General features: G+C 36.8%; 2 protein-coding genes across 3 annotated transcripts in view; one reads left to right on the top strand and one right to left on the bottom strand.

Moving 5' to 3' along the window:
* slc15a4 (solute carrier family 15 member 4) overlaps positions 1 to 8,848 on the bottom strand; it is a 70,330-nt gene extending 61,482 nt beyond the window's left edge. For both annotated transcript variants that reach the window (XM_052094015.1, XM_052094016.1), the window contains exons 1-4: positions 8,512 to 8,848; positions 7,434 to 8,057; positions 4,456 to 4,748; positions 2,366 to 2,507 (exon numbers count right to left, since the gene is read on the bottom strand). In XM_052094015.1, coding sequence (XP_051949975.1) covers positions 2,366 to 2,507; positions 4,456 to 4,748; positions 7,434 to 8,006 — 1,008 coding nt within the window. In that variant the 5' untranslated portion in view covers positions 8,007 to 8,057; positions 8,512 to 8,848. The remainder of the gene's footprint in view (positions 1 to 2,365; positions 2,508 to 4,455; positions 4,749 to 7,433; positions 8,058 to 8,511) is intronic.
* Positions 8,849 to 12,961: 4,113 nt separating this feature from the next.
* The window catches only part of glt1d1 (glycosyltransferase 1 domain containing 1), a 55,923-nt gene continuing 42,670 nt past the window's right edge, over positions 12,962 to 26,214 (top strand). Inside the window, exons 1-6 of the mRNA XM_052094017.1 lie at positions 12,962 to 13,156; positions 13,457 to 13,605; positions 16,838 to 16,943; positions 19,079 to 19,130; positions 22,971 to 23,007; positions 23,121 to 23,177. Coding sequence (XP_051949977.1) covers positions 13,089 to 13,156; positions 13,457 to 13,605; positions 16,838 to 16,943; positions 19,079 to 19,130; positions 22,971 to 23,007; positions 23,121 to 23,177 — 469 coding nt within the window. The 5' untranslated portion in view covers positions 12,962 to 13,088. The remainder of the gene's footprint in view (positions 13,157 to 13,456; positions 13,606 to 16,837; positions 16,944 to 19,078; positions 19,131 to 22,970; positions 23,008 to 23,120; positions 23,178 to 26,214) is intronic.

The following is a 26,214-nucleotide window of genomic DNA, read 5'->3' as shown; positions in this document are numbered from 1 at the left end:
ATTGATACATTTCTTTAATCCATATTCTGAATATATGGTTACGTCCAGATCAATCTAAACTGATCAATATTTAAGAATTTAATTACTATAAATCTCCACCATCAAGTTCACCATCTTTAACATTTTGAAAGTGAAAGTGGATATTTATTGTAAAAAAGGACTTCATTATTGATCTGTTTCTCACACTCACCTATCATATCGTTTCTGAAAATATAGATGCTGCCTTTATGTGATTTTTTATGGTTAAAATTTCTGGCCACCATTCACTTGCATTGTAAGGACCAACAGAGCTGAAATATTCTTCTAAAAATCTTTGTTTGAAGAAAGAAAGTCATACACATCTGAGATGGCATGAGGGTGAGTAAATAATGTAAAAATAATTTGGGTGAACCATCCCTTTGAGTGGCTTATTCATGATTCCATTCATTTTAAAGCTTTATTGTCCATTAGATCAGAAATTTGTAACCACCTTTCAATGACAATCTAAACATGTTTTATGGGGAAGTAAAACACAAATGATTAAATAAAATGTTTCCAAGGTGGTTGTAAAATGCTAAAATTAAAGAGACAAACCTTGAAAATGTTTTAATGTCAAAGCGGGAATGTTGAAACCTGAATTTCAAGGTCTTCAAAAACATTTTAAGGGTGGTTTGAAACATATTTCATATTTCCGTGGTAAGTGGTGACATTAATTCAGTGGTTATGGGCCCAACAGCTGTTGATTTGGGGATGCTGCTTTAGTAGTAGTAGATGTCTGTCTTTATTGCTTGTCCTTCTTTAAGCATTCCCTTGAGCAAGGCACACAAAAAGTCTGTCTGCTGAATTGCTTAAAATCCACCCATCCTATAAAGGTTCCAATGGCACAAACCCTATATACATGTCAGAGACAGAACCTCTGCTTATAATTATCAATCACTTCTATTAGGGCTGGGCAATTGGAAGATGTATTCAGATACTGACAATATCTTACAAAGATCCCGATGCCGATTGCTGACAGACGATGTTCGATTATATCGGGAAATGGCAAAACCATGGATCTGGGAACTCAGCAAATATATTAAACAGTAGCCCAAGGTGTGAAACTAGCAAACACCACCCGCAAAATGTGACAAGGCTGAATCCAATTTGTAAGCTCCTCGACCAAATGTATTTCATGTGCAAGTCATTTTGCTAATCTACCCGCAAAAGCCGGGTGACCTGTAAGACATCTCGGAGTGACACATGACAAGAAATGCTGTTAGTCACAAAGACACATGCTTTAAGAAACACACTTTATGGTATTTTTAAGAACAGACAAAAGAAAAGCCATTAATGCTCGTGTCTGATTCGCTGTTTGTTCAGAGGCTTGCATGGGACATGGGACATGGGACAGGCATGAAAAGAGTTTTCACTCTTTTCTCTCTGTTTCATTCATCTGAAAACTGTTTGAACAAATAATGTCGTCTATGAGAATGCAGCAAATTATCTCTGATCATCTCAGGAGGTGCTGTGAGTTTAGTTCGCTTTATTTCCACGCGGTTGTCATGCATTGTGAACGCAACTCTGCAGGTTCAGTAATAAATATCTTTGTATTAAAGAAACAAAGATGAAAGTGATTAAATCATAAAATTATACAAGACACGTCCACAATCAAGTTCAATTTTATTTCATTAGGCAGCATTAACTGTATTACAAAAATGCAATTCAAACACAAATTCGATAAGAACACACATTTGGCAGCATTATTTTGGGAAAACAAGGAATTTGTTAGGCTTTATTATTATGATTATTATTATCTTTACATTTATATTGTCTTTAGTGCTTAATCTGTAGGCTATTAGTAATTTTCCACCTGTTGTCATTGATGGATGCTTGCGTGATGACAAATGGGGTCGTTGGAGACAGTAAATGTTTGGGGAGGTGGTTAAATATTTAAAATAATTTAGTTTTAATTGCTATTTGAATTTAGAAACATCTTTTGTTTATGTTTTTCGTGTTTCAATAAATTAATAAAAATTTTAAAGCAAAATCGATAAAGAAAAAATATTCACGACCCTCGGAAGAGGGATTGACGATATAATCATACATCGTGATATTTTTTTAAGGCGATTAATGATCAAATATTTTTTACATATCGCCCAGCCCTAACTTCTGTTTGGCATTCCAAAAGCATTGTTCATCGCCACCACTCCTTTTCTGCAAGACACCTCAAGTCTTCAAACAAATAAAATAACTATGTGATTGCCTATTTATGTCTGTTATGACTAAATAAAGGTAAAAAAAAATACATTGCATATATAATAGCCAATCGCCAATTTTGATGGAACTATATCTGACAAAACAGGTTTGATAAATGTGGGAGGACATTCACTTATAAAATTCTTACCTGGAAATACACAGTCCAGTATGGAATGAGTGCCAGGAAAACAGGAAGTATTTTAACCAGAGATTTCACTTCCTCGACTTTCTCTTCTGGAAATCGGCCACCGTATGTCACCTTGGCACCATCCAGGAGAGTTGGCTTCGGTCTGGTGGGCAAACAAGATTGTAATGGGTTTCAATGCATTCTTTACAAAAGTGGCATAATTAAAAATTATGTTCCACACCCATATGACTTTCTCTTTTCTAAAGAAAACAAAAGTATATTTTAAGTCTTTCACTTTCAATGGTTCTTTTTTCTATAAAGAAAGTGAATAGTGGACTGGGAAGAGAAATCGGCCCAGGATTTTACATAGCAACTGGCCCAACAGTTGTTGTGGGGGGGAGGGGGATGTTTCGCTGCCCACTTCGGCATATTGCGGGGCTGTTTTGTGACCTGTTCTGCAAAACATGGTGGCTCATTTCAGCTTATTGCTGCCCCTTCGGCTCGTTTCGTGGCCAACGCACCGGCCCGCCCGGTTCTCCCGATGGCCAGTCTCCCCCTGATTGGCCCCAAAGTGCATCGCCCACAGGGAAAATGCCTGGTATGCCAGATTACCAATCCAGCCCTGAAAGTGACAGAGGCCATCATTTTGCATAACATATCCTTTCATGTTTCATCGAAGAAAGAAAGTTGTTCAGGTATTAAACAACATGAAGGCGAGTAAGTTATCCCAGAATTTTCATTTTTGGGTGATCTATGCCTTTACAAAGTCTGAGTACCTCTGTGTTTGAATAAGCAAGCATGAAAGGAGCAAGGGAGCGAACAAGGGAAAGGACTTGGGCAACTTCAAAAAATATTTAGTATCTGGATTTTTTTGTGAAGCCATTGTTCTGCTTTGATTTAGAGAGGGGGCACGGTACTTGACAGCAACTTATGCCATGGAGACACAATGAATAACGCAGCCACATTAGAGATCAAAGAGAAAGATGTAAAAAGGGGGATAAAAATCTCAGACTAATAGAGCCATCTAAAACAGGAGTGGAGGTTCCCACAGAGGAAATCGCATAAATTTACAATTTAACATCTTCATGACAATTTTTAACAGCATGTATTCTGTAGCGACTAATTGGCATATGATTTTTGCATGAACAGCACCAAAATGTTGTAATTACCAGTGGGCTCAGGATTTTCTTTGAGCCCCAACTTCATGTTTGAGCGTGTCTCAATTAAAGAATCATAGCGTATTTACTATAGATGTTGTCTGCCATGCAGATAGCAAATAAATCAGGCATATACTGTATGTTTGTTCTTGAGTTGCTTAATTATAAATAAATACTATGACTAACACAAAATAGGTGTAGTTTTATAGTTTAGAAGCTGGATTTTACAATGCATTTGGCAAAATAACCAACTTTGAACCAATTTGCTGACACATCTGAAGTGTTCCGTTTTCATAATTCAAGAAATATGATTATTTATTGTAAACAATAATTCCAAATGTGCGGTCAAAACATTGTACAGATCGGAATGTTCTCAAGTAGAATATTAAAAATATTGTGTCACTTGTATACCAAATGTATGTAGAGTAAATGTCCAGCGAAAAAAGCTTTTAAAGTTTACAAGATGTAAACAGATCTCTCACATTCTCAAACTTATAGAAACATGAACAGAATTGAAAAACAGCTGATGTTCCCAATTAAAACAATGCTCCCGAGTCCAAATACATTGCGATATGATGCATAGATCTTAAAAAAAAAATCTTGCCAATTTGTGAAGCTGCCTCAGATCTCTTTTTTGGGTGCATCTCAATCAGCTCCCTAGCGTCCTATGTCATGAATCAGTATATTGTGAACATGAATTTGGGCAATGGCAAGGGTTTTCATCCACTGAACATAGAAGCACTTCAGACAATCTTCTGTGACATGCTTACAAGCTTGCGCATTAAAACACAGCTGTTGTATTAATGATCCTGTTGTGCATTTTTGTTGTAGATATTTAAACGTACAGTGTTATTATGAAAGATAAACGGCGTAAATAAAACTCAGGCTACTACGGGTAGCCTGTGCCGTATGTTCGACGCAGAAGTATAAATCGGCCTTAAATCTAGCACTTACCTGAGCAGACTGGGTTCTTCTGGGCCACGTCCGCAGAGAGCCGAGCCCAGGATCCGAAACATGCCGCTGAAGGCACTGCCATCTGCAGGCTTTGTGATGAAAACCGTGCGGCCCAGAACAAAGACAATAAGGGACACAGCAAGGCAGACTGTGGGTATGATGTAGCCGATTGAGAAGCTAATGTTCTGCTGAATGTAGGCTACTCCACCCAGCGAGAAGATTGCTCCCAGATTAATGCACCAGTAGAACCAGTTGAAGAACCGCCGTGTTGCCTCTGGACCTCGATCTTTCACCTGAAGGACATATTCATAACAAAAATATGAAAATCTTAGTCTTCCAGCCTAAAAACAGTACTACAGTACCAAAAGATCAAATAACCAAAACACCTCAGAAACCAAAATCACCAGTCTCATAACTTGGTATCAGATAAGGCTAGCCCCAAAGTCAACTTCACTGCCATGGAAAAACACATCATCTCTTTGGCTTGTTTGTGGTTTCAAAGCCAAATTCTTTATTTAATTAAAACAAGAAATTGATCAAACACAAAAACACGAGAAGCCTTGCGTTTGTAATTTTTTCTCAAAGGCATGAACATGCTTCTATCCATAGCTGTGTACTTCCAAGAAAAAATAAAACAAATATCATGTGTCCCTGTATTATGACCATAGCAGAGAGTAAATCCCAGGGTGAACATGGGGGACACGTCCCCACCAAATTGATACAAATTTTCACAATATTCCTATTAATATTGTGGGGAAAATGTCCTGTTTGATGCCGCCATTCCACCCCAAACTGAAATGAGATCTACTGTATGTCCCTACATGAACTAATGCCCAGAAGGCACCGTCTACAGTTTATACCTCTTCATTGAGTCTAAAAATCCCATGATGATCATATGACGATTCAGCAAGTCATCAAAATCAACACTGGCTTAATCAAAGTCATCCCCATTTCAAAATAATTTTGTAAAATAGCTCTGTTATTAAACAAAATTGTAATAATGTATATTATATGTATAACAATCACAACAGATTCTGAATAATCCAGAAACACCAGGTAACTGGAAATCAGTCAAGCAAAGAGATCAGTCAGTGAAGACAGATGTCAGTTTTACTTCCTAATTTAGAGTTTAGTGTTTTAGTTTAACATTATCCGTTATATTTAGTTCAACTGATGCAGTCATGAAGCATATTGCTCATCATCATGTGGGCCTGCTAATGAAATGTGTTTTCATTTAACAGATGCTTTACTTACGGTTCAGTTATTACAGGGAGTGTCCCTCTGGACTGGGATTAAGTGTGTAAAATGATTTGATTCTACTGTACTGGGCATCAAGAGGTCTTGTAATGAGGTGAAAGTTGTAAATGATTGATAGAGCATGGCTTCTAATTTAAATGTTTCCTTCATTGTATAATGCTTTTAAACTGTAATTACTGTAATCTGTAAGCTTTGTTTGGTTGTCCTTGAATGAGTCAATCTGCAATGTCTAACTACATCATAAACATGATTTCTTCATCCCTGTCACGTTAAGGAATTAAGCTTGCAAATAACAATATAGTTTCAAATAAAACATTTTTAAAAAGGTTTCAAAAGAATAAATATTCACAACCGAATTTGAAAAACTTAGTTTCGTAAGACTTTGGCAGTGACCATGGAAGCCACTTCAACAAAATCTGAAATATTTCAATCTTGAGACACAAGCCATATTGCTGCTCACAGGGTTATTCTGATGCAAAGTACTACAGAAATTTGTGGTATGTGCCTTGTCATTTAATAAGTGAAGTGAAAGCAGCCAGAATTGTGTCCAAATTTAAGGAAGTCTCACAACAACACTGTTACTTTTGCCATGGAGCCTCAACATCTAGCCCAAATCTGTCTGAAAAAAGTGGGGAAAAAACTAAACTTTTATTGCATTATAAATCGTCTCACTTTGTTGGTTTGTTCAGTGAGCGTTTGGCAACCTCATCAACATTCCATTGAGTCTCTAAATAAAACAAATTAATTTCACAATTACCAGGTCAAGTACCACCCTCATATTGTTACCATGTTAAGTGGAATGAGCATTTCTGTGTCAGTGGGTTGAGAATACAGCTCAAACTCCAAGCTTAATAACCTACATTTTCAAGCATGCACACAAGATGCTTTCTCTTGGACCTGACAATGTTGAGTAGGCTAAATTGAAAATGTTAAGTAGTAACACTATACATAATTCTCATTCTTCACATACTTTGATGTTAAAATTACAGTTCAGTCAGTTATAAACATGTTTAAAACATAAATATATATTGAGAAAAACAATAGAAGTGGAGCTGAACCAATTAGACAAAAATCATAATTGTTGATTTTTTTTCTTTGATATTGCAATTGGGATTAATTCATTTTAATTATAATACTTATTTTGTGTGGAGCAAATGCATGCCTAATGATTTATGTTGGCTGCACATCCAAAACAAGCTGGGAACTGTATTTCTGAATTGCTTTATTATTTTACTTGCATGAAAAACAAGTGTTACTAATGGAAAGTGAGCATTATTGATATGCATTTAACCAAATTTTTGCACCTTTGATTACACACAATGGACAAAAAAATTGAGACCTAAATGGAATGCTGTAACTGACACTTTTCACGATTAGTTAATAGTAAGCTGTAATTGTAATCTTGATTAACTGATCAGCCCTTATCAGAACCAGAGAAAAACAAACTCGCCACACTACAAAAGTAGTGACTAATCCTAACTACGTAGTACAGAGAGGGCCAGCTAGGGTTAACCCAAATCATCTGAATGTATTTTATTGAACATACACCAACCATCATGTCAAAGGTCTTAATAACGTTTAGAGTTTCATAAGAGCCAGACACAGTAGAGAAATATATTGCTTTGAGAAGCAATCTGAAGTTGGGCCCCTGAGATTTGACTCTAGCTGCCAAAAGTTTAGACAACCCACCAGTTGTGTTGGTGGTGAATTGAGTTTATTACCTGATCCGCCCCAAATGGAGTAATGTTTGATTTCACAGCGCCCACCCCAACCGCTACCAGCACCAGGCCGCTGAAGATTGCCGGCCCACAGTAGGACTGCCGATTGCTGCAGGTAACATTGGCGGGCACAGTCCCGTTTTCAGGAAAACACTCTGCTGGTTGTACTGGGAATGCCATCTCTTCCCCACACAGATAGTTCCTGGTGTTGTCACTGGACACAAGTGGGAAAAGCAGCATCCCAAACAAGTAGAGGATTAAACTTAACGCTATGGTTAAGAACTTCCCAAGGAACGCATCCGCCAGCCAGCCTCCAAACGGTGATATCAAATAAGTGACCCCCATGAAGAGCAATGGAGCCTGGCTGGCCAAAGTGCCCTCCCAATAGAAGGGGCTACTGTTGAGGAAGAGTACCAGGTTTGAGGTGATGCCATAAAAGGCCATCCGCTCTAAAGACTCTGCCAGAAGTATGGCGGCACATGCCAGTCTCCTGCCATGGAACACTGACTCTAATCTGGGTGAAATCGCAGAGTTGTCCAAAAGAGGAGTGTTTTCATTTACACCCCTGCCCGCCATGTTCTCTTATTGCTGTTTCTTGCAAGGTGGTTACCTGACCAAAATCCAGCCCTGAAATAAAGATAATGACAAGACATCAACAAATGTAAGCAATTATGATAATATTATCATGGGATAGTTCACTCAAAAACGAATGTATGACTTTCTTCAGTGGAGCACTAAAGATGTAAGGCAGAATGTTAACCTCAGTCACTATTCAACTTTGATGCAAAAAAGGTCATACTGATTTGGAACAACATAAGCGTGAGTAAATGATGACAAAATGTACACGTTATCCCTTCAAAACATAACATAAGCCTTTATAATAGAGATTATACATAAACAAACGCCATTGTTAAAATGAACATTTTAAGCGATTACCGCTTATAGACAGATTTGGACACTTTAACCGGCCATAACAACAACACATGACCGGCTGCTGTCATGAGGAACACACAGGGGGACATCTGTCATGCACATAGTAAACAAGCTAACTCCAAACTTGCTGTAAAAAGAGTACACATACCTTTCTTGTACACTTAGCAGTACTCCACATTTAGCGGTTTACCCCGCGACGTGTCTCCTAACGTCAGTTTTCATTTTGTTTAAAATACTGCTTCAAAAGTCCTTAAAGTTTAGAAGTTTAGCTATCGAGTCAAACTGAGGCAAAGCCAGTAACAAAACACCGCGTGACACAGCAACACTCACGAGCATCAGTGACGCGCTCATCAGATCCGTGTGTAATCTGAATGCGTTTGCCTTGATTCTTGTGAGGCGCGTCGAGTTAATCGTTTTTACATATAAAAGCTTAAATGTTGCTGATTGGATACAGGAAAAAGATAGCTTTTGTTCTTTTGGCTATCATTGCAGCCAATATTTTTTTTCTGCACATAAACTTCCGGGTTGGTGCTTTGCTTGTCATTTGCGTTGTTTTGGATATTTATGGCTTTTACCTTAAACAATTCAAAGCATATCATTATACTTAAAAGTTCATAAATAGACAAAAAAAAAAAAAAAAAAAAAAAAAATTCAACAAGGTGAAGTAAAGAAATCCAGAAAATTAACGAGAAAACAAAATAAAGGGACAAGGTACAACAATAAAATAATAATAAAAACAAAAACGTGAATGCAAATGGTTATATTTACAGAATATGGTTTAATAAAAGCTCATCAGTGGTGGTGTGTACTGTGTTAGATATTTAGATTATTATAGTCGTTCCATGTCAACCATGTTGACCATGCTCCTTGTGGATTATTCCCACAAAATGAACTAAAAGATACACTCAGTAATTTTTCATCAATAAATTTATATATATATATATATATATATATATATATATATATATATATATATATATAATCACAAGCACGCATACAATGTGAAGGCTCCAGTCATATCAGTAACCCTATAAAAGCTGTTTTATTCTACATGGAGAGGGTCCACACATGGGAGTGCCATGTTAGGATCACATGACCATCCGAATAGTACTTGCTTAATCTCAGTCACAGTCCTGTTACTGGACACTTTCACTCATGGTTAAATTAAACATGGTTGACTGTGAGTAGTGAATTTCTACAATGTTATCGAAAACTGAAAACTATTGTCAGCGTAAGTCCAAGATGACAAACAAAAAAATTACTACTAAGCCTACTACTCTTTCTATTTCTGCCATTGACAGATACTGTATAAGGGTTGCATGCATTTCTGAACTCTGCATGAGTGCACCTTTAATCAAAAAGTGTTAAAGGGATAGTTCACCCAAAAATAAAAATTATCTCATAATTTACTCACCCTCATGCCACTCCAGATTTTCTTTGTTCTGCAGAACACAAAGATTTTTAAAAGAATAGTTCAGCTCTGTTGGTCCATACAATGCAAGTGAATGGTGGATAGAAATCTGAAGGTCCAAAAAGCATATATAGGCAGCATAAAAGTAATTCAAAAGACTACAGTGGTTAAATCTATATCTTCAAACGTTATGTGATGGGTGTGGGTAAGGAACAGATCAGTATTTCAGTCCTTTTTAACTATCAATCTCTACTTTCACTTTCAGATGAAAAAGTGAAACTAAACAGGTAACACATGTTACTTTAAGATGTGAAAGTGGAGATTTATTGTAAAAAAAAAAAACACTTCACCTACAATCACATCACTTTTGAAGATATATATTTAACCACTGTAGTCTTATGAATTACTTGGTGCCTTCATGTGTGTAAAGGTTAAAGGGAAAGGAGGAGGCAAGAACCGGCTTAACAATATAAATAATAGTTTAATTATGAACATAACTAAAAAGACAAACACACAACACACACACACAGGTGTCGGACAGCTGTCCGTAAATCTCTATCTCTCTGTTGCACTGCTGTCTTTGGTCTGCTTTTATCCCTCTCGATGGCTAATTAGCCTGTTTAGGTGCCCTGCTACAATGTAACAGATTTCTAGCCACCATTCACTTGCATTGTATGGCCCGACAGAGCTTAAATATTCCTCTAAAAATCTTTGTGTTCTGCAGAACAAAGAAAGTCATACACTTCTGGGATATCAAATCGCTTATGAAGATATTGATTTTATCACTGGAGTCTTATGGATTACTTTTATGCTGCTTTTTTCTGCTTTTTGGACCTTCAGATTTCTGGCCACCATTCACTTGCATTGAAAGGGCCAAAAGATATTCTTCTAAAAATCTTCATTTGTGTTCTGCAGTAGAAAGAAAGTCATACACATCTGGGATGGCATGAGGGTGAGCAAACGATGAGAGAAGTTTCATTTTTGAGTGAACTATCCTTAAAGTATAGCATGTCACAATGCAGGACACTGCTGTCACTTCTTGAAATTTCATGGTAACTACAATTATTTGTCTCTCAATAGATATAATTTCCACTTTTATAATCCAATTCTGGACAATGGGTGAAGGAGGATATGAGGACGTCTTTGAAGGCATTCTCTTGGAGGATGGCCTGAAGGTTTCGTTTTTATTTCAAATAAATATCTTATCCTGTTTATATCTGTCTGTATCATTTGAAAAGCCCTTTTATTTTATCTTATATGTCCACTATTTACTGTAGACCACTGGAACAATTTAATCTGACCAAACATGCTCTGCATAAACACGTTTTAAATTAATCTCTGGAATTGACTAAACTTTACATGTTGGTGCAGGACTTGACTGGAATGATGTGACCTCTGCAAACATGTTAATTGTAACCCTTTCACAAATCCCTCTTCTCTATTTTGTTGATCAGGTGAATATGCATTGTAAGTAAGCTGCAAACTCTACGTTTTAAATCACCACATTTTCCATCTTCTAGACTAGTCACCCCAATCTACAGGTGAAACTCGAAAAATTAGAATATCGTGCAAAAGTTCATTAATTTCAGTAATTCAACTTAAAAGGTGAAACTAATATATTATATAGACTCATTACAAGCAAAGTAAGATATTTCAAGCCTTTATTTGATATAATTTTGATGATTATGGCTTACAGCTTATGAAAACCCCAAATTCAGAATCTCAGAAAATTAGAATATTACATGAAATCAATAAAAAAAGGATTTTAAATACAGAAATGTCGGCCCTCTGAAAAGTATAATCATGCATATGTACTCAGTACTTGGTTTGGGCCCCTTTTGCATTAATTACTGCCTCAATGCGGCATGGCATGGATGCTATCAGCCTGTGGCACTGCTGAGGTGTTATGGAAGACCAAGATGCTTCAATAGCGGCCTTCAGCTCTTCTGCATTGTTTGGTCTCATGTCTCTCATCTTTCTCTTGGCAATGCCCCATAGATTCTATATGGGGTTCAGGTCAGGCGAGTTTGCATGCCAATCAAGCACAGTAATACCATGGTCATTGAACCAAGTTTTGGTACTTTTGGCAGTGTGGGCAGGTGCCAAGTCCTGCTGGAAAATGAAGTCAGCATCTCCATAAAGCTTGTCTGCTGAAGGAAGCATGAAGTGCTCTAAAATGTCCCGGTAGACGGCTGCGTTGACTCTGGACTTAATAAAGCACAGTGGACCAACACCAGCCGATGACATGGCTCCCCAAACCAACACAGACTGTGAAAACTTCACACTGGACTTCAAGCATCTTAGATTGTGTGCCTCTCCATTCTTCCTCCAGACTCTGGGACCTTGGTTTCCAAATGAGTTGCAAAATTTGCTCTCATCAGAAAAGAGGACTTTGGACCACTGAGCAACAGACCAGTTCTTTTTTTCTTTAGCCCAGGTAAGACGTTTCACATTTGAAGCCCATGTCCAGGACCCGTCTGTGTGTGGTGGCTCTTGATGCAGTAACTCCAGCCTCAGTCCACTCCTTGTGAAGCTCCCCCACACATTTGAATGGCCTTTTCCTTACAATCCTCTCCAGGCTACGGTCATCCCTGTTGCTTGTGCACCTTTTTCTTCCACACTTTTCCCTTCCACTTAACTTTCTATTAATGTGCTTTGATACAGCACTTTGAGAACATCCAACTTCTTTTGCAATTAACTTTTGAGGCTTTCCCTCCTTGTGGAGGGTGTCAATGATGGTTTTCTGCACAACTGTCAGGTCAGCAGTCTTCCCCATGATTGTGAATTCAACTGAACCAGACTGAGAGACCATTTAAAGGCTCAGGAACCCTTTGCAGGTGTTTAGCTGATTAGAGTGTGACACTTTGAGCCTACAATACTGAACCTTTTCACAATATTCTAATTTTCTGAGATTCTGAATTTGGGGTTTTCATAAGCTGTAAGCCATAATCATCAAAATTTTATCAAATAAAGGCTTGAAATATCTTACTCTGCTTGTAATGAGTCTACATAATATATTAGTTTCACCTTTTAAGTTGAATTACTGAAATTAATGAACTTTTGCACGATATTCTAATTTTTCGAGTTTCACCTGTATTTGGTGTCACAAATCTATGCATAACTTGTATGGTTCCGTGTTTCCAGGGGGGTTTATTTCCAAACGGACCTGTGCTAAACAAACTCCACATACGTGAGGCTGGTGCTGTGACGTGACAGAATGAGATTAACAGAGTCAGGTCAAAAGAGTAGCTCACTGTCCGTCAGATCTGAGATCTCATCTTTTATTAGTGACAGTTTTATCATCACGTGCTAAAATGCGCTTGCTCTTCCTAGCCTGCCTAAATCCAAAAACAGGGAACTGTACCACTGCCGAAAGAATAAGGTATCGTAACAATGCTGTTTGATTCGTGTACCAGGAAGTATCACATTCATCCGTTGATGTCACAAAACAGCCTACCCTAGTGATTTTATTCTAGTAAGGCGAGCATGAGAAGCGGTTCAGTCTGTAGTACATTACACATGAATACTCCCCATATTGTACGCGTGCAATGCTCACACTAAAGCCTCGAGCGCAAACACGAACCCATTTTAATCTCTACCGTATTACTGTACTTCGCAGAGAACATTTATTAAAGAGAATGAGATGCTGATGTAAAAGTGTGTATGTGTGTTTGGGTTCCAGGAATCACATCGTGGCTGCAGGGCATACTTGTGTACTGTGTGACACAAGAGAATTGAGCTCTTCAGATGTTGTGTCCCTGATGACGCAAGAGCCGCTGTTCGAGGGTGCGCTGGCCATTCATCTTTTCAAAGGAGGCAGGCTTCTTTTAGGTGACGCTTCACGTCCCCAACCTCTCAAACACACTTGTCCATCTTCTTCAGTGTTCTACACTATACACTTTTATCAAACAATTAACGAATCTACTAGTGACCGATAATGTACTGAAAGCACCTACTTAAAGGGGTGATGACATGCCTTTTTTATTATTTTAATATTTGTACCTTTATATTAATAAAGGGTTTTGTACATATATTTGTAAAACACGAACATTTTCCACCCTCATTCTGACCCTTTGTCAGAAATGCTTCGTTTTGGTGCTGCTTCTCCTTTAAGGCTTGACAGTAAACGAAAACTAACTAAAATAATTTTCGTTAAATAAAATAAAATGAAATTATTGGAAAAGAACTGAAAATAAATTAAAATACTTTTTCTTAACTCCAAAACGAACTAAAATAAAATAAAAATGATCTCGAATTCATTTTAGTTTTAATTTTTCATATAATAGGGTGAATATGGGCAAAGTGGGACACTACTGAAATGTTACTTTTCTTGACACTTTGAATTATGATCCAAACGCCACATATCCTAATAGTATACCTTTGAAAACTTAGGATGTCTTCAACTTTAGTCAAAAGCAAAAATGAAGACATTTTCAATACTGGGTTGTAGAACCTGTTGAAGACTCTCTTTTAAACAAATCCCAGATTTATTTAAAGCAGTACTGGTAAAGTGGGACAGAGGAAATAATTATTCGCTAGGAAATATCTACAAAGAATTTGGAATACTTTTTTATATTTTCTAATACACTTTCATAATATAACGTTGTTAACTTTTACTTACCTTAAAGTCTTACCTTAAATTTCTGTCATTTTCTTTACCATTGTTTTTCCCACCAGTGGTCATGAAATTAACTCTGCCACACATCCCAAAATAAAATCATCAATTTAAAACCTCAAAAAGATAAAGGAATAGTTGTCCCAAAAATGAAAAGTCTCTTATTATTTATTCACCCTCATGCCATCCCAGATATGTATGACTTTCTTTCTTCTGCTGAACACAAAGATTTGTAGGTCCATACAATGCACGTCAACAGGGTCAAAAACCCAGAAATTCCAAAAAGCACACAAAGGCAGGATAAAAGTAATCCATAAGTGGTTTAATCCATGTCCTCTGAAGTGATCTAATCTGTTTTGGATGAGAACAGACAAAATATAACTATTTTTTCACTGTACATTTGCAATTGCTGTCTATAGGAACGATCGTGATTTCAAGCTCGAATACACTTACTAGTAGAGCTCGCAGCGTGCTATATGGTACTGGGAAATATAATCGAGCTTGAAATCATGATTGCCAAGGAGACTGCGGATGACAAGATTTACAGTAAAAAGTTAAATATTGATCTGTTTCTGACCCACACCTATCATACCTAAAGACATCGATTTACTGTAAACACTAGAGTGTTTATTATAGAGTGTTTATTATAGAGTGTTGTTATTAAACACTATACATTACCTTTATGCCACCTTTATGTGATTTTTGGAGCTTCAATATATTCAAAATATTGGCCCCTAATGACTTGCATTGTAACGACCGACAGAGCTGAAATATTCTTCTAAAAATCTTCATTTGTGTTCAGCAGAAGAAGGAAAGTCATTCACATCTGGGATGGCATGATGGTGAGTAAATGATGAGAGAACTTTCATATTGGGGTGAATTATTCCTTTAATTGTATACTCCCTAAAGTTTAGTTTAGTAAAGATTTATAATAATTTAAGGAAATACATATGGATACAATGTGGATCAAGCTTAAATGTCCTTTGTCACGTTACCCATATTCACGCTCTATTATAAAATTGCAACATTTACAATCCACAGTAAACATGAAAATACCACTAGATAGAGGTAACACAAGACTGCTCTGAAAAATGCAATGATGTTAAACTTGTTAAATGACACCAGTAAACACTCAGCTTTGGCAGCCATAAAAAAATACTAAAACTAAAATAAAAACTAAACTGAAACTAAAAAACACTGAGAAAACTAAACTAAATCGAACAGACTTACTGTGAAAAATAACTAAAACCAAACTAAATTGTAATGACAAATTGAATATAAAATAGAAATAAAAAACTACATTCAAAATCCACAAACTATAATAACACTGAGAGGAAGTAGAGAACGAGTCGTTTGGCAGTTTGGTTGCAACAAAGCTCTTTTTGCAGAGAAGAAGTTTTGAGTTCATGAGTATGTTTTCTTCTATGACAAAAGATCAAGGAACATTTGATTCTTCATGTCATGACCCCTTTAAGAAACGTTATGGTCTAGAATACCATTTTGTTGTTTTCATTACAATATAAACCATGTCATTAGTTACCGTGTATTTTATCTGACTATGATTACATGATCATTTTCATATTTAGGAGCATGAATCATGCTTACAAAAAAATATCATGGTATTTCAAAAAACAATTTTTAACAACACACTACACACATATTTAGAGTTTTACATGTCACAAGTGCATTCAGGCATCGAAACATTATAATGTATAGTCCATCATTATTTATATAGCGCAATTAAAAACAACAGAGTTTGTCCAAAGTGCTATACATTTTAAAGAATAAATATTAAAGGTCCAATTGAAGAGAATAAAATGACAAAAATAAAGGCATTAAAAATGACTTTGAAACTCAGTAAGACCTCATACAGAAAATCGATAGCTGTTTATTTCCCCTGAAACCAGGTATAAAAGAAATATATAGAAAAACTGTCTTTTACCAAAAAAGCTCTCATTTTGTAAATGTCTAGTATCAAGTGATGCTGATAGTATAACATACTAATAATATTGGTCAATAAACACATGGTCACCTATACTGTGCATCCCTACTCAGAATGTCTATTTTGCTTTAAAATACATGACATCAAAGCACTTAAATGATCTTTGTGCTTTTTAAATGATCTCTTCCTGTGAATACGGTGAGGCGTTTGTTTTTTATTTTTAGTTTAGTTGAAAAGGCCTTTATTCAAACTGAAGGCTTCTGCTTGCAGTATCTCTCACCGTCCTAAGATGTGGACAATTTACTTGAGTCATTACCCAAAGTGTCCGCTATGTGGATGACTACTTTCCCTTCTGGCAAGATAAACATGCTGTTTCATGCCTCAAAGACTTTTTCTCGCTCTAAGGATTTAAAAGTTGAACTTCAGAGAAGGTGAAAAAGTGAAATAAGGGATTTTCTTTTTGTGTGTGTGTGTGTGTGTTTGTGTACATTTTAATTTCTCTGCAGATTTTGGAGTGCCATTCGGAGTGGTGTTTGGAGGGACTGATGTCAATGAGGATGTAAAGGATGAGCACAAGCGAGCTATGATGGAGGAAGTTATGCGCAAGGCCAGGTGCACTTTTCTCTTTGCCTAATGAAAGCTGCTGTTGTATGCAGGTCCCTGACCTGATTCAGTGGAACATAATTAAACCTCAGCTTTTGTAAAAGCCTAGTGAACTAATGTATTGTTAGGCATCAGAGATTAGTCTTATATCTTGGAGATAGTCATCCATTAGTTTGCAACTTTACAGTTTAGTACTTCTGAGAGTGTGCAGAAGTACAGGGTCACTTTTTAGCCGATAGTTTTATTTATTAAACCATAGTATATGTCTACCCATGGATAGTGCATGCACAATGCATGCTTTTCTGGAGCTAATAAAGCCCTGAATCAACTGAATAAACAAAAGGGAGCACATGGAATTTACTGTCATTTCATTCATCATTTGTTCTTTTATTCAGCCTTTAAAATACTTTTGGACTTGGTAATTATTGGTGTATAAACAAGCAAAAATTTTGATAAGGGAAAAGGACTCGCTCAGCGAGTGACTTAAGACCCCTGGAGTCACTAGTTCGAATCTAGGGCGTGCTGAGTGACTCCAGCCAGGTCTCCTAAGCAACCGAATTGGCCCAGTTGCTAGGGAGGGTAGAGTCACATGGGGTAACCTCCTCGTGGTCGCTATAATGTGGTTCTCGCTCTTGGCGGGCGCATGGTGAGTTGTGCGTGGATGCCACGGAGAACAGCGTGAAGCCTCCATGTCTCCACGGTAACGCGCTCAACAAGCCATGCGATAAAAAGTCTCAGACACAACTGAGATTCGTCCTCCACCACCCAGATTGAGGCACTACGCCACCACGGGGACTTAGAGCGCATTGGGAATTGGGCATTCCAAATTGTGGAGAAAAGGGGAGAAAAAAACAAACTAACAAAAAACAAGAGAAAAGCACTCACTACTTAAGCCATCTAAAACTGACCTTTAACACCAAGATGGGCCTGCATCTCAGTCAAAGCAGTGTGTAAAGGTGCACTGTCACCTTATGTTGCGCTGACACCTAGTTCTCAGTTACTGATGTCAATGTAAAAATGCACTATACACAATCAGTCATTATTAATTTATTCCATGATCAAAGGCATCCGATTAAAAGTTTTTTGTTTTGTTTTTAGATAAAATAACTATTAATATAATTTTTACTATATAAAATTGTTTTTGAGGTCAGGCTTGGACTCCTCCAGACTGAATTCAGTTAGACATCCCCGGTCAACAGAATAGAGAATCTGGTATTTTAAGGCATACCTTTATTCATTCATTCTCTCTGATTCAATCGAATTCATCATTAATGGGCTGTATCTTTACTCGAGGCCTGCCAATATGGTATTTATTTAATTTATTAGCTAGGTTTTATAGGTTCTTGTGATGTGTTTGATTAGTACAGGCAGATTCACAAACTTTTGGCAGTCTTAAGGGAATAATTGTCTCTGGGGATCATGAGAACAATGAGAGCCCTTCCAATTCAAACATATTTCAGTAAATCAGACCACCTACTGCTGCTGTTACAAACTCAACCTTTACATTCCCTGAAAGATGAGGGACAGGGATTGAAGTATAGAAATCTAAATGAAGAAAACCCCAGGGGGTTTAGTCACAATCTTTTGGAAAAATAACACAACACTCTTTTATTCTCTGTCTTTCCTTTTTATTTATTTACAACCATGTGACAGAACCTTGTTAGCACAACCCAGAAAAATAAAAGCGCAATGAAGAGAACCTTATGTTTAATGTACAATATGTGCATGCAGATGTGTGTAGTTGCATATTTGTTTGTTTTGAGTTTAAAAAAGGGAGCTTTAAGATGTGGCTTGACAGCAAGACAGATGCATAGCTGAAATTTTAGGACTTTTTCCTTGGAAAAAATACACATAGCTTCATCTTCCTTCCTATTATAGTCATCCTCACCTGTCTCTACTCATCCTCACTGTAAGGGGTACCCAGGGATTGCGTTGCCATACTTTTATTTGCATGGCTTGACTTTGTGATTACAATTTCTTTGATGTCTTTTTCCTATGAAAATGTGGCAGAATTGCGGATGAGATGAAATTGGTTGAACACAGTAACTGGGGCGTACCTCACCATCAGAACCCAGAGCAGAAATTTGACTTTTTATGTTATTTTACATGTCAGCTCACTCTCTTTACTTCTCTCTCACTTGCAGGTTTGCTGTGGCATTCACTGATACATTGAAAGAACAAGCAGAGGCACACTTGGTAAGGAATTCTGAGTTTACAAGTCTAGGTTCTTATGTCTCTTTTTGTTAGCAAACGATAAGACAGAACCAGCTATGTAACAGCTAGGGCTGCCCCCTGATAGTCGACCAAACGTTAGTCCATGAGAAGAGTCTAGGTCGACCAAGTTTTGATTGTTCGGTTGGTCGCAGAAAAAAACAAAAACTCCACAAGAGAACGACGAACAACGGTATTAGCACTGGTTGGACGCTAGGTGGTACTATGGGGTAATTTTCGTTAAGCAGGGTAAGGGTGAGAACATTTTTACATGCGTGTGTTCCACGAGACTGCACGCCTCCGTATCAGCGTGTCATACATGCGCATAGACGGCTTTCTGTCATCTATACTTAATAAAATAATAAATAGTGTTTCTTAAAGCGCGTGTCTGTGTGTCTACGGGCAAATTATCTGTAATATTAATTTGATAATAATAGCCTAATAATAATTTAATACATTAACGGGAAAATGATCCATATATCGTCTTGACATGGTCAAAGGCATCAGCTATTGGCAATCACTCTGACCATCATCGATCCCCAAGATCATCGTCTGTTGGCACAACCCTAATGTGCATTTCTCTCTATAAATTAACAAAATAAATTTACAGCTTTTCCCGGTGTCACTGCGGCTCGCTTGTGCGTGCGCTTGTAAAATGTATATTTTAAAGGCTCATTATTACGGTTTAGTATTTCTCTGTAATGTAGAACAGTGTAAGCAATGATACTTATAACATTCTTTCTCAGCCTTGGAACTCAAACCATTTTCTAAAGCCTTCCCCCAAAAATATATAAAATTAATTAAATTAATATCATAAATGTTCGACTAGTCTAGTCGACTAATGGATTAAAGTCTACCTGACACCTACTAGTCGACTAGGTAAATCTTTGGTCAGGGGCAGCCCTATAACAGCAGTTGTCAGGGACTGGCTGTATTCATCCTTATATGTGAACTGCTGTTCTGGGTGCAGTGTAGAGGGCTTGAAGACTTTGCTTGAAGTCAATGTGAAATCAAAATTGACCCTATTTATTTTCTTCAGTTCTTCAGTGCACGACTCGTCACTGCACATTATTCCAAAGAAAGAAATGTTCGTCTTTCATTATCTTTCATTTAAATGTAGTAACTTGCTTTGCCTCTAAAACCACTTTTCTTTTTTTGCTGACATCACCAAGGCCTACAATTTTTTTAACCCCTCCTCTTGAACCACCTTTTATATAGAGTCCTCCACTTTCAAGTCCGGTTTCATTCAGTATGAAACCCTCAAATCCTGCCATTTAAAAAATATATGTCTATATTTCACTTGGAAACACATCCCATTTTTGAAGTTTAATGGGTTCTGTTTCATGTTGATTTAAACCCTTTAAACTCTGAGGGTGCTTTTAACAATTTCCTGTTTCAGAGGCATGCCAAAAATATAAGGCTTATTACTCGACAAAAAAAGAGAAAAAGAAAAAAAAGGAGGTCCAGTGTCTGGTATCATTTTAAAGAATGTAATTTGAATTTAGAAATATTTTTGGTTCAAAATTGTATTTGTTTCAATAAATTAATAGAATTTTTCAAAGTCATTGTTGACCGATAGAAGTGAAGTGCTTGCCGATACAATCACTGTTAATACTAAACATGATTTATGTGTCAGTAGATGAAAATTATTAATAATACTTACATTCTGTATAATTTAATGGAGCCTACATCCATATCCTGAAACACATTTTCCATGCGTATAAAAGGAACGTGTCCCATTTAACAATAATACAAAATAAAGTTAATCCATATTTGTATTTTCAATGCAATGCATACAGTCCATTTACACTACCAGCTTCTTATGAATGTGCTGTCTTTGTTTATATCGCTGGTGCTTGACATGGAATGGACTGTATAATGGGACGGAGACGTGCCGGAGATGAACCACCATTGAGCCGATTAGCGCATTGCACGTGCGATGTCGCCAAACCCACTTGTGCCTAAACTTAGCGCACACTTGCACAAAAATACCAACACTTCATGGCCATGCCCATTGACTTGCGCTTATGAGTTAAGGCATTGCGCTGCGCTTAGCATTTGCATGTTTAAAATAGTGCTGTGTGCACATTGTGCTTTGTGTCGAATATCTAATGATATACATCAGATTACATTGCGCATCGCCGCCTCTAAGCAATGGTATGGGATTTTTTTATGGTCTGTTTATTTTTCTTGAAGATATAAGTGAAAATGTGGCATATTAGCAACACCTGTTTACATGTAACAATTGTGTTTAAGACATATACATATGTATTACTCACTAAATTTTTGTCTGTAAGGTAAAACAAAGGCTGGTTGTATTCTACTCTTTGAGAGCTCTCCAATGACATATGGCACATATTTGATCAGTTTGACGTTTTTACCAATTACAATGATATGTGCAGTGCAAAATTATTAATTATTAAAACGGAACACTTCAGATTTGTCTGCAAATTCCAAAGCACATCTTAATGGTCATAATGACTACTTACATTGTAAAGTACAGATTCTAAGCTTTAAAATGATACCTATTCTTTGTTGGTCAAGACTGTAGTTATTAATATTTGGAGTTTAAAGGGTTTAGACAACTTATACAATTAATTGACAGTATGCAGTAATTTGATGCAGTAACAAAAGGAAAGGAAAACTTGTCCTATAGATTAGAGTGAAAACGTGTGCCTTGTAGCATGTTTTCCAGACCCCTTGTAAGTGTCCTTTTAAGTACTTAGGGTACCAGATGGTAATACCATGGTACTTTGATATGATCCAAGGTACTAAGGATGTAATGGCTACAAATGCAATATCCTGCCCTACATCCTATAATAGCATAGCATTAAAAGTAGTAACTTTGTTTTATCCTTATATGAAACCCCAGACATTCACACACATATGTGCCAGCCAAGGCTAACAGTAGGTGTCTGTCAGTTAGTTCATACACAATAGAACTCAATCATATAGATATCATATATACACACACCAGGGGTCTCCCTCGCCAAGGACTGATATCATCCAGCCAATTTCCCCTCTGTGTGAAATTATCCCCTTAATCTCAGGCGAGCATTTACATTTAATTATTTTATTACCTTCCTGCTGTTATATTGTTTTTTCTCCACCGGTATTGATTCGGGCAAATCAAAGATGTCAATTTGCCACATTAGTAAAGATTAGTCTAACTGATATTTTCTGTTATTACATTAGCCAAGGACATGTTTTGGGGATGAACTTTGAATGTGATTGAATCTATTATCATAAAAAGGGAAAATCTAATGCTTGACATTTAGTTTTATTTTACTGCCTTTATTCTGCAGGCTTTTTGTGGTCATGGAAAACTTAATAAAATAAGCAGGTAATTTCCAGGCCTGAAATGTAATGAAAATTTTTTAAAAAATCGTAAAGGTGAATTGTGTGCCATTTTTCTTCCATTTGTTGCCAAACAGATATTCCCACCCAAAACTCACACCATTTATTGAGCCGATATTGCCATGTCGGGCTGGTCAGGATGCTCCAACAAAAAGCTCCACAGAACAACAGCCAATGTTTATTCTGCATATAAGCTGGGAAGTAAAAAAAAAAACACACTTCACCTTTAAAAAGAAATAAAATAAAATTCTAGCTTTACTCAACTCTAACATACTGTACAGTATATAATTGGATAGAAATTGCTCATTTTGAATGCAGTCCATAAAAAATTAGTTTTAATTATTGTTGCAGTAATCATGAACGACTGGAAAAGTCGTCAAAATTCAGAGTGAGAAGCCTTTATTTGGCACTAATACTAACGTCCAGTATGGGTCTACTGTAACATCCATTTCTGTCCCATTTGTCCAGGTCTGTGAGAGCAAGAAGATCTATGTGCAACCTCAAGGTACATTTGTAATAATACAACATGCTTATTCACTTTGCAGCAATAAAATGTAATATTGACATGAGCCAAATAGATTTAGAAATGTCCCTCTGTCTTTCTGCATGTATTTCCAGGGATTGAGACCAGAGTGGCATCACGTTTCAGTTGGAACGACTTTTTGCAAAGCACAGGTAAAAACACCTTCAACATTTTACGATAATCTTTTACTTTGTGATAGATTTGGGGGTAAATGTATGATGTCTTATATTGTCCAGCTTCCTTTCTATATAACGGTTAGTATACGTCAGTTAGCTCTGATTCTCTAATCTAATTGGCCAAGATGCAGTCGAAGAGTGCTGATATTTAGTATAACAGCACTGGGACGCTACACTTGATTTATCACTCCATTTGTCCATGATTGCGGCTTTCTAGACAGGCTGCCAGTTTTTCAGTTGCTTGGTGTCATGCAACAGTTGATCCTGCTCTGGCTTCTGTAGGAACTATTTTCAATAGCAGAGCAAAAATAGACCAAATACCTGGACATATTGTGTCAAAAATATAAGTAGCTCAAAATTAACTTTTTGTTTATGGAACTGTTGTAGAAAAGAAATATCACACAATGGTGCTGTTGTATGGGATAAATGCACAGCTGAGATTACATACAGCATTACAAAATATTCAGCTAAACAGCACTTTTTCTTGTGTGATATGAATTAATTGCAAACTCCCCACTTAATTTACATTTTAAAAGAATTTAAAAAACAATTGGTTCTTTGTCTTTGACGCTGACTAAAGCGTCTTGCTTTGGTTGACATGTTATTCTGTGGCGCTTGTGCTCTATTCCTCTGGACCTCAGTGTTGTTTTGTGTGACACAAGTCCATCAATTGCTACAAAGTATGACTGTGATTAATGTCTCCATCCTGCCTCGCTCTTTTCTTTTGAGACCAAGGAGAGACACCCATTAATCTGTCGCTTTGAAGTTTTCTGTACACAATAGTGTACACACACATATAAAACTCTTTCATTTCTTATCATTTTTTAATGTCCTCTCCTCCCATCTCCTGTAAGTGGCCTGCATCATATGATAGATGTTGATCAAGAACAGTATTAGGTTCATTTCCATACCTGGTACAAAGAGGCAGAGTAAGATCTGAGCAGGGCTTTCTGTTTTATTTCTAACTCTACATATGAATTCATCATCATCCCTCTCAAACAAGCCGTGGTAATTTTGATAAGCAGCAGACGTCGCCTCATTAAATATGCATGTGCTCTTCAGCCCTCAACACAGTTGATCTCAAATGGGTTCATAAGCACTCAACCTTGATTAGAGATGACCTGTGAGGGATGAAAATGTTTGTGTGTGTGTGTGAGAAGGTCTATGGGTGCTAGTTTACGCCTAAAAAAGCATGTTTATATATGAGATGCTGCAAAAAGTGCATATTTATTTATGGGATGGGGCAAAAGAATGAAGGAATGAAAGAATCACAGATCACTTGCAAGAAAAAAGGAACCGAGATGTATTTGCAAGTTTTGACATCACTCACAAAATGTTTTTCTTGAACTCAAATTTGACCTTGAATCATAATGGGGGAAAATTTATCTTAAATTTTCAGATAAATTGTTTTATGTTCACTCTGCTTTTTGCTGTTCACTTGTTGTATTTTGTTTTTGGCACCATTCTGAGTAAATCCTAGAGACTGTTGTGTGTGAAAATCCCAGGAGATCAACAGTTACAGAAATACTCAAACCAGCCAATCTGGCGCCAACATTCATGCAACGGTCAAAATGACTGAGATCACATTTTCCCCATTCTGATGGTAGATGTGAATATTAACTGAAGCTCCTGAACTGTATCTGCATGATTTTATGAATTGCGCTGCTGCCACACAATTGGCTGAGTAAATAATCGCATGAATAAGGTGTTCCCAATAAAGTGCTCTGTGAGTGAACATAGAAAATTAGCTATGCCCATGTAAACATTTTCACGTCTGCTATTCCCATTTAGTCAAATACACAGATAAATATAAGCAACTTATTCAAAATCATGCTGTTGAATAAACATATGTTTCCACTATATCACCTCTAACTCTATAGTGAATACCGGAAGACACATGCTTTTGCTCTTTAGTTTGAGGAGTGTGATCATAACGTTGATACAGTTCTGGATTGTGTGCGGTTTTGTAGCTTTGTCAAGAAATACACTCTCTTTGGGTGATATTTTAATCTATTAGCTGCAAGCTAGTTTCCTTTGCTCCTGCTTTGGCATGAAATGTAAGGCATGGAGCTTTGATCACCGATATCCTATCGGTGTTCTTCCAACAACAGCACACTTTGAACCCGAGTTCATATTTAAAAGTATAATAGAGTTTAAATGGTTCTGGTTCATGTTTGTAGCTTGTATGTTAATGAATTGTAATGAGACGAAGTGGAAAACAGACAAACAGAAATTGGTAGTCACCTATGGTTGTTCAAGAAACTTTTTTTTTTTTTGTGATTTTTCTTTGTTTTGTGGCTTATAATAGATTGTGTCTGAGATTTGTAAGCCATCAGAAGTTGTTGTTTATTATATGGGCTGTGAATGGTATATAGCATTAATATTCAGCTTTCAGTGATTTTGTTTCACTGATTTGCACATAGATAAGAAAGCTTGCTGGCTGTACCTTCTTTTCAAGCGGCACAAAAGGATCCTTACATCCTTCTAGGGCTGTCGACTATTAACCTTCTCAGTAAGGGTATATTCATTTTTCTTTCAGGATTTAATGCACATCTGCCCACAAATTTTAATTTGGTATGGCTGATTTTTTTTCCCCTCTCAGTCATGCATGTTTTCACAAAATGTCTAATATTTTGAAAAGGTGATGTGTAATAGTAATTTGAAGGCCTTTTTTTTGTACTGCTAAGTTGTCACTTGAGTAAGTTACAGAATTTGAAAGTGTAGCCCAGGGAGACAGGCTTTGAATATCATGAGCTCCTGAAATCTCTTGAAATCACATTCATAGGTACACGGAGTACATTTTTAAGTTGCGTTGTCTTGGCCTTCTGCTGACATCTAGCAATAGATGCAGCATCATGCAAAAGCAGAACTAATATGCTGGATTTTATTTTATTTTAAAGAGGCAAAAATTACTGAGTAAACCTTTTACACCAGATCATGAATTTATATTTCTGCTAAATCAACTAAATCAAGTCCCTTCTACATACGTAAATGAAACTTCTGATGAAAGGCT

This window comes from Xyrauchen texanus, chromosome 27 (genome assembly GCF_025860055.1).
Source record: "Xyrauchen texanus isolate HMW12.3.18 chromosome 27, RBS_HiC_50CHRs, whole genome shotgun sequence".
Classification (NCBI taxonomy): Eukaryota; Metazoa; Chordata; class Actinopteri; order Cypriniformes; family Catostomidae; genus Xyrauchen; species Xyrauchen texanus.
Note: the sequence above shows the minus strand (reverse complement) of the source record. Positions and strands in the feature narration are given on the sequence as shown.